The following is a 9766-nucleotide window of genomic DNA, read 5'->3' on the forward strand; positions in this document are numbered from 1 at the left end:
AGTAAGTTTTAATGAGTAGGTTTGACCAAACATGAAATAGCACCAAAACAAATAACCTGACCCTCCAGAACCTGACCTTCCAAAATTTTTTGAATATTTTTATGAGGTTCACTTCCATGGATTTCATAAATTCAAGGTGTGGTTAGCCAATGGAAAGACCTACTAAAAGATCAGAGTTTAGAAGAAAAGTGAAATTGGATATCTATTTTGCCCCTTTGTTCCTAATGGGATTGCCAGCAATTGGCCACACCCAAAAACCAAAATCCTGTGAGCAGCTCACCTACAGCTAAGAGTCACTTTTTCCAGATTCCAGTAACCATTCCCTCTAATTTTTCTCTTCAAACACAGAAAATATTAATTACTCTCCATTTTGCTAGTTCTGAGCTACTACATCATCTCTTTTTAGCTTCTTTTAATGATTAATGATGGATATAATGTATAAGCAGTCTTTAAAAATTTTTTTTTCATACATAGATATTCTATCACGTTTTTACTGATACACTCTCTTATACACCAAAGAACTGACAGCTCCTTTGTATTTCTTGTCTTTATTTGCATCCCTGACCCCAAATTGCTGTAGTCTGGCTGGGCACAAAATAACCGAGCTGCCACAGAGCTTTGTAGGTTCAAACAGCAACTCTTTATTCCTGAACTCTCACCAGCCCTCTACACACACTTCCCAGAACACACTCCCTCCACCCGGCTCCACCCGCCAATTTTCCCGGAACCCCAGGGAATTCCAAAGTAGTGGGAGCCCAAGGCAGCAGGATCTGCCCTAATCCCAGCAGGATCCGCCCTAATCCCAGAGCCACCCTAATCCCAGAGCAGGGTCACCTTTCAACCATTCCCTCTAGCGAAATGCCAGGTGTCATTCCGACTAAACTGTGGCTCTCAAACCAAATAATTCACATAGAAGTTTTAGATAAATAAATAACATTGAACATTTTAACAAACCTCTTGTCCAATCATTCATGGAATCTCCTCTTATTCTACTACTTCACATGGTAAAAATACCACAACTGAAATTCCATAGTCTCCACTATTTCCCAGAGTCTAAGGAGTTTAATCTTTGACCTCTACTTCTAATCTAGTGTTTTCTTCTAAAGCAAATATGCATTAATTCCAAAATCTTGAACACTATACTCTGTGCAACACTCTGCACCTAGACTATTTTCAGAAAAATATCCAATGAGGTTATCTAACACCTGTTAAGATTTTTTTTAAATATTTAGAATCTAACATCATCCACTAAAACAGCATCTTGTTGACTCAGATATAAATGGTAGAGCTCATAGATCCATCTAATTAGAGAAAAAAGGACAAAAGATCTTGAAACTTTTCCAAATACAAATTTTGCTAAGTCTAAATCTGTACCTCTATCTCTACTTTTTGAATTCACATATTCTTCATTAAAGAATAAATCTCATGAATCAATAATGGGTATTTATGTTATTGGTGCTATCATGATCCAGTAACAACACTGACACAAATACTATGTTTTTCTGAACATATTCAAAGCTAGCAAATTTAATAAATATGTAAAGAAATTATATGAAGTGTAATTATTTTTGAAGAACTTGAAAAAATAAGAAAGCATAACCAAAACTGAGAAAAGAATTTATATACTGACTTTGTTAATAGTAAAATGTGAGAAAATGGATGGCTTTCATTCTAAAATACAATACACAATATAATGACATGCTCTCTTACCACATCTCTTTAACTATACTGGAGATTTTAACCATAAAATAAAGCAAAATCTAATAATAATTATTCTGATAATTATAATTAGACATCCAGAATAGAAAGGAAGAAAGGAGTCCAATTTTATTTGAAGACCACAAGAATATGTATGTAGAAAATTATCTGGAATCTGTTTAAAAACTACTAAAGATAAGCCAGACCCAATGGCCAGCCCAAAGCAATTTATCAAGACTCTGTCTCAAAAAAAAAGGGCGGGAGGGTGCAGAGGCAAGGGACATAGCTCAGTGGAAAGCTTCCCTGGGTTCAATCCCCAATACAAAAAAAATAAAATAAAATAAAAATAAATAAATAACAAAAACTACTAGAACCAAAAGTAAACTTTTCAAGTGTAAAATAAAATGAATCTTATTTCTAAACATTAGCAACAAATAACCAAAAATTAAAATTATTAAACAATAGTACCAAAATTGCTGCAAAAATATAAAACACTTAGGGCTAAATCTGCCCAAAGTCATGTAAGATATATACACGGAAAGCTACAAAACATGAATGATGAAAATTAAAGAAAACCTAAATAGGTGAAGAAATAAACTATTTTCATAGATTCACTCAATATTGTTAAGATATCAATTTTACCTGCATTTTTCTATAGTTTCAATATTATCTCTACCAAAATCTCAGCAAGTTTTCTGTAAAAGTCAACAACATGATTCTAAAATGTACATGTAGTTGCAAAGGATGTAGAGTAGTCAAAACAGCTTTGAGAAAGGACAATATTAGGGACAAAAACTACCTGACTTTAAAATTTATAAAACTAATGTAATCAAGCCAGTATTTGCATCAAGATTAAAGAATAGGTCAATGGAACAGAAAAGAAATTTCAAAGATAAACACATAGATTGTCTTCTTATTTTTAACAAAGTTCCAAATATCCTACAGATCTTAGGATCATTAAGAAGAAATGAGATGACAGTCTAAAACTTCACGCAAATGAATTTAGACATATATTTGACTGGCATCTCTTAGAAAATTACAACTCATATAATACAATATTAATTCAAATTTTGTTATATCCAAATTTATGAAAAGCAAATGCAGCTATATTTAAAAACTTTTCCACAATATAAGCTCCAAGACCAAATGGCACTCCAAATAGATTACTCTAAGTATCATCTCTCTTACATTAAATCCTCAAAAAATAAGAGAAAAAAAATAAAACCACTCAGTTTAAAATCTCACAGTACTTTTGATACAAAAACCTAGTTAGGACAGTTAAAGGAAATTAATGACAAATCTCTTGTGATCATAAATACTAGATCCTAAATAAAATATTAGAAAATTAACTAACTGAATCCAGAACATATAAAAGGTTAATATAACACATTTGAATTTGTCAACAGAATATAATACTGCTTGTACATTTAAAATGAAATATATAATTCACCACATTTTATTAATAATTCACCATATTTTATTAATAACAAAAGTATTATAAAGTGAAATAAATAATAAAGGTAAAACAAATTATTAAAAGGAAATAAAATAAATAATTAATAAAAGAAAGATATTAAAGTAGAAAAATATTTTATCTCAATGACTATATCAAATACAATATTTGATATAGTTTGAAATGTATTTTCAATAGCACTAATAGTAGAATCAAACTTATCTATTAGTAAGTTTGTAGATAACAATTTGAAATATACAATAGAATATTTTTTAAAATAAGTATAAATATAAAATAAGTTAAAACTATGAGAACAATTCCCAAGGACTAATAGGAGAAATTATAATTTTTAAGTAATATACGCAAATTTAAAGACCAGTAACAATTAGAGAAAAAATATTTAAACATTGTATATATATGTGAATGCATGACCAATGTGATTCTGCAACCTGTATACTCAGAAAAAATGAGATATCATATCACACCTGATTCAAATGTCTGATATGTCAAGGTCATTGTACTGTCATGTGTAACTAATTTTTTAAAAAAATTAAATTTAAAAAAACATAGTTGAAAAGAGTTTATTGACTTGAAAATAAAAAAGAAGAAGAATATACAGTGTTTAACTAAGTGTTGAAACAGGAGTACTGTCATGAAATATAATTAGATGTATAAATCTGTATGACCATTTAGAGAAAATTTTGATAATCTGATGCAGAAGCCTTGGAGTGTGGATGTGCTTTATTTCTGGTGGTATAAATGTAGTCATTGTAAGCTTGCAAAAGTGGTCATAAAAGGATGATTTTCAAGAAAACTAAATTCCTGTAAAACAGTTTATTCAACCATGCAATATATTTATATGCACCCATCTATCTGATAATAATAAGCAGCTTCAAGGGATGTTCAAGAATTGGTGATGGCATGGAAAAACTGAAGGAATCTTATTATAAAATATCAAAAATGGTGATACCTTCTAACATTATTGTCTTAAAATACTTGTATATTAATATTTCATGATGAAATAAGTTTAAAAATTATATAAGGAATATTTATATCATAGGGAATACAAATGTAAGATGTAGTTATTTGTGTATGGGAAAAGTTGGAAATTATAGAAACTGTAAAAGTTTGTGATTGTTCATATATTTTCTTATTGTGACTATCTGAATTTTTTACTTATTTTAATTAAAAATGTAGTATGCATTCTGCTGTCATATATAACAAATTAGAATAAATTTTAAAAATTGATAACCAAAAACAATCTGGTTAAAGGAAAAAGTGATATCCACAGTGTGTAAGGGAAGGAAAGCTTCTATGGGGAAAAAAAATGTAATAAAGAAGAAAACTAAGTCCCAATCATCATCCACCATAGGGGAGGTAGAACAGATGTCAGAGGGACAGACATGGACCTAACTACCTGGGTTTCAGTGTTATATGTTGGTCATGATTGTTGTCTCTGTTTCTCAGAGGACACTGCCTTCAGTGCTGTATTTTTCAGGATTCCTGCCAAGTTCATTATAGTGAAGTTTCATTAGTGATTTTTGAAATTGGGTCACCAAGGTCCCTTTTGTTTATTCATCTCACTTCAACTTTGGCAAATAAAACAAATGATAATCTTGTAATTGTAAAAACCTCTCACCCCATCCATAGGAATCAGAATTACCAACTCTTTCAAAACCAGAAGAGCTCTTCATATTCCCAAAACTTTTGAGTATCAAAAGTTTTAAACCGAGAGCATTTTAAAATGGATGAAATCTGTAATGAGAAAATATTGGCAATGTGTTGGATTTGAAAATCTCAGAGACAAAAGGCATTCCAGAGCACTATAGGAGGATCAGCTGTCCACAGCAAGAGCAGCCAGAAGTTCAAACACAGCCTCCACTAATGAAATCCATTCCTCCTCAACATCTGCAGAAGAGCTGCTGTTACACATGCAGTGGAATCTAATGTGGACTTTCAGAAGAGTAAGTACAACTTCTATAATTGTACCTCTATTCTTTTTTGAGATTGTATCAGTATTTCATTAGAGAAATTAGATTTTATATACATTTATCTATATCATATGGTGTGTATAACTATTTGAAATATTGTAAAAGAATTAAGTTTATATCTAAGTTATATTTTTTGTAGAAAGTGCAACCTTTGAAAACACAGCTTAGCCAAGATGATACATAATGAGTATTATCTAGATTGTTACCTCACTGTTATCTAACTAGAACTCATCTTTCTCTTCAAAATGAAAGCAATGTATGTTTATATGGAAAAAATCACCTCTAAATATGATGCACTAACTAAAAGTTGATATACTATATGGCATCTGCAGCCTTAATTTGTTTTAACCTTTCACATGCATAAAGAAAATAGAAATGTCAGAATTCAGTTTCAATAATTCTCTCAAACTTTGGCTCTTGATATTCTGTACAAGAAAGACTATTAAGGATTGGAAAGCAGACATTTTAAAACAAGGGATTCTACGCAGAGTGGGCAGAACGGCAGGTGTATGTTTTTTACATATTGAACTAAATGCCAGAGAGCTGAAGTAAAAGGCTTGGCAGAGGGATAGGTGAGGTATACACATATTGTAAATGGATGATCCTTCAGTCCATATCAATTTGACCTATTTTTCCCTATAATCCCTGGAAATGTCATGGGATTCCCCAGAAATTCTAGGAACTGTCTTCCTTTTCTATTTTTGTGACTATATATTCTGCAGATTTTCCTGGAGACTGGACACATCTGGTAACTACCTCTCCTTATTCTAAAGGAAAGAAATAATTTAAACACAGAAAACTATCCACCTTACAGTCTAATTGGAGTCTCCCAGGAATATTCTTTTCATTCATTGACATAAACCAACCTCAAACCCTAAACATACTAATTCAGGATTAAAAGTGCTTGAGATTACAATGTAATGAGTTGACTCCTGTTAAAAATTGTGGAAGAGCTATTGATGCAAACTGAGAATATAACATCCTTAAAAATTAGTATGTCACTGAAAGACTGAAGAAGTATGAATGGCAATCATGAATGGAAGATGAGCTATCTGTGTAAGACAGGTAAGAGAAATGAGGTATCATAGTATTTCTTGGTTTGGGTATTATGGCTAAGCTGAGCAGGTATCAAACACATTTTACAATAGATTCATGAAGTGTTTTAAGGTAAATAGCATATGAAAAATTACACTTTAAATTGCATTAGTTTTGTTTTTAATGTTTGCATTTCTATGAGTACTATTTATAATATATTTAGGTATATCTGCAGAAAATATAAAACTGTATGTTATGAAATATTAACTACTAATTTTATATTCTTTTTCCATCTTCACTTCTCAGACAAATTTTTCAACTTCATAAATTACCCATATGATAGACACACGTAAAAGAAATTCAAGGTCTTATACTTTCCAATTGCCCTAAATGTTATAAAAACAAGTGAAAATAATTAGATTGCTACTTTAAAATTTTGTTCTTGCAGTCAGTGGCAGATGACACTGATGACTTCCTCTGAGGACACATCATGACTATTGACTGTTAGATTCTTTTTAAATTTCCAATACACAGAAGATCCATTCCTAACTTTTCAACCAGTGTTATAAAAGATTCTGTGGTCTTTAACTTAATTATAGATTACAAATATCATATTATAATATAATAATTATAAATGACAAATATCTCTCAGCCCAGAGTTTCAGACATTAGATTTTTCTACCAGATTGTCGCTAACATTATTCACTCTGGAAATTTTTTTTCATTCCAATAATAGAAACATTAGAGAATAATTAAGAAAATATATTGCCTAGATGTATGACAATAGAACATTCATTGAGGGAACACTTTGTAGTATATTGCTAATAGAAAACTTCATGAATTCCCAGGCTCCCTGTGAACATGTTTAGCAAGAGTTAGCCCAAGGTGACACAAAAGTCTTAACAACACCTTCATTTTCAGTTTTGTGTTGTTAACAGTTTTTAGGTTGCAGAGTGAACAAAATCTATGACTAATTTTAAAAAGCATGAGAGCACTATCACTGGATATATTATGGTCATTAATAGCAGTTGTTTAGAGAGTCATCAAAATGTCACATAACTTATTGTCATTTCATAGCATCATGTGTTACACCCACAAACTAAAGAGGACCTTAGATGATATCATCTTATTAGATATATTTGCATAAATTGTAAATGGAAAATAAAAATGATTTGTTAGTCACACTTTACAGTCAATTGTTTTGTCAAAACTTGACACTGACAATGTAGGAAAGGTGTTCTTCTCATAGATTCATGGTATTTGCAATTTTATAAAATAATTATATTATGAGATTCTCTAATGTTTTACAAAGTGTGCAGAGTTGTGTTTAATGCCATAAGCATTTGGTAGCTGTGAACTGAAGAAAATGTGTTCAAAGAAGGTAAATGGATTACTGAGATGGGTTAGTGCTACATTTTAATATGATCCACTGAAATTGTCTCTTATGCAAATCTATTGTCTTTCAGAGTTCCAGCTCTCAAGAAAATCAAGATCCTTGATAATTATACTTCTCTGAGAAAGTGACATAAACATGGAAACTTGACACATGATCCAAGTTGACTCTGTACCCATCCTAGTAAGAAGAGAATATTTTAATCAATGCTTTGGATATTTTAATCAATGCATTGAATCCATTCTTGAAACTATATCATTGGAGTCCACCAAGGAAATCTACTTTCATTCACTGATGTAGGAAAATAGCAAAACCTAAAGACACTGATTGGAAACATTTAATTGATGGATATTGTAATTAATTTGTGATAATGGAAGGGGGAAAATGATAAAGGAGCTATTGACTCAAACTCAGTACTGCAGAGTTGATCTGTGATTTCATTATCTTGAATGACAGCTATCTCAAGGAAGCAAAGTGAATTTCAACTACTCATTTACATCACAAATGATACAAGAATAGAAGCAACTTGTCACTTTGGTAATGGATGTCAACAAAAAATGTGGCAATTCTGTGGTATGACTTAATTCAGTAGCAAACATTTTCCTTTAATGCAAAACATACAAATAACTTTTAAAAACCTGAACTGTATAAGAGCCATGAGCATAGGATTTTTTTTAATTTTTTAAATATGCACTTTATATACAAAATGACAAAAACATTATTTTGTTACAGAGGATGGACATAAAATTATAACTGATTGTGGATTTTGGTAAGACTCAATACCAAGTCTAAATTATTTGTTATGTAATTGTTTTATCAAGGATCAATCTACAAACCAGATGTGAAGTTATTAGCGAACTTCAAAACAGAGAACTTCAACTTCAAAACAGAGAATAATGCATTGGGAATAAAAGAAAACCTTAATACTGAATGCATCATCAATAAAAAAAACAACTCAGAATATGGACAAAAAATTTTAAAGAAATTTTGGAAAATGGAATGAAGAGGTAGAATCTACAAATTATTGCACTGTGGCACAGTTAAACTGAGCTATAAGAAACAGCTCTTTCAAAGATGAAAACTTACAAAGCCCATGAGATTATTTACAATATTAATTACCAAGTTAAAGAATAAATTTTGTGTGAACCAGTTATTTGAGTTCACTTCTTAACGTTTATCACTATGAACTTTAGCATCCCTGTATTCTAACAAAATACCTGATTTTCCTCACGAAGACTAGACCAAGAGCTGAAATCAGTTATGAGAAATCACACAACAACAACCTTCATTCTCCTGGGACTAACAGATGATCCACAAATTCAGAGTCTACTTTTCATTTTTTTGTTTTTTACCTACTTACTGAGTATATCTGGGAACATGGCAATTATCTCACTCACACTAATGAATCCTCAACTTAAAACACCAATGTACTTTTTCCTACAAAATTTTTCCTTCTTAGAAATCTTTTTCACATCAGCTTGTATTCCTAGATACTTGTACAACCTATCAACAGGTGACAAGACTATTACCTACTGCGCTTGCGCCATTCAAGCATTTTTTACTGATCTCTTTGGAGTAACTGAGTTTTTTCTCCTGGCCACCATGTCTTATGACCGATACGTGGCCATCTGCAAACCCCTCCATTACACCACCATCATGAGCAACAGAGCCTGCAGAAGACTCATCCTCTGCTGTTGGATAGCTGGCCTATTGATCATACTCCCACCATTTAGCCTTAGCCAAAATCTGGAATTCTGTGATTCTAATGTTATTGATAGCTTTCTTTGTGATGTGTCTCCCTTCCTGAAGATTTCATGCTCAGACACGTGGGTCATTGAGCAGATGGTTATAGGCTGTGCTGTGTTGACCTTTATCACCACCCTTCTTTGTGTAGCTCTCTCCTATATATGTATAATCAAGACCATCATAAGATTCCCTTCTGCCCAGCAAAGGAAAAAAGCCTTTTCTACCTGTTCTTCGCACATGATTGTGGTCTCTATCACCTATGGCAGCTGCATCTTCATCTATGTCAAACCTTCAGCAAAGGACTCCGTGGCTATTAATAAGGGGGTGATAGTCCTCACTACTTCCATCGCTCCTATGTTAAACCCCTTCATCTACACCTTAAGGAATAAGCAAGTAAAACAAGCTTTCAATGACTCAGTCAAAAGAATTGCCTTATTTTCCAAAAAGTAA

At 31.8% G+C, this 9766-nt stretch overlaps 1 protein-coding gene across 1 annotated transcript; it reads left to right on the forward strand.

Annotated features, from left to right (window-relative positions):
- Positions 1–8830: 8830 nt before the first annotated feature.
- On the forward strand, positions 8831–9766 carry LOC143396997 (olfactory receptor 6C2-like). Its single transcript, XM_076852994.1, has one exon. It carries the CDS (start codon positions 8831–8833, stop codon positions 9764–9766), a length of 936 nt encoding a protein of 311 aa, XP_076709109.1.

This window comes from Callospermophilus lateralis, chromosome 4, assembly GCF_048772815.1.
Source record: "Callospermophilus lateralis isolate mCalLat2 chromosome 4, mCalLat2.hap1, whole genome shotgun sequence".
NCBI lineage: Eukaryota > Metazoa > Chordata > Mammalia > Rodentia > Sciuridae > Callospermophilus > Callospermophilus lateralis.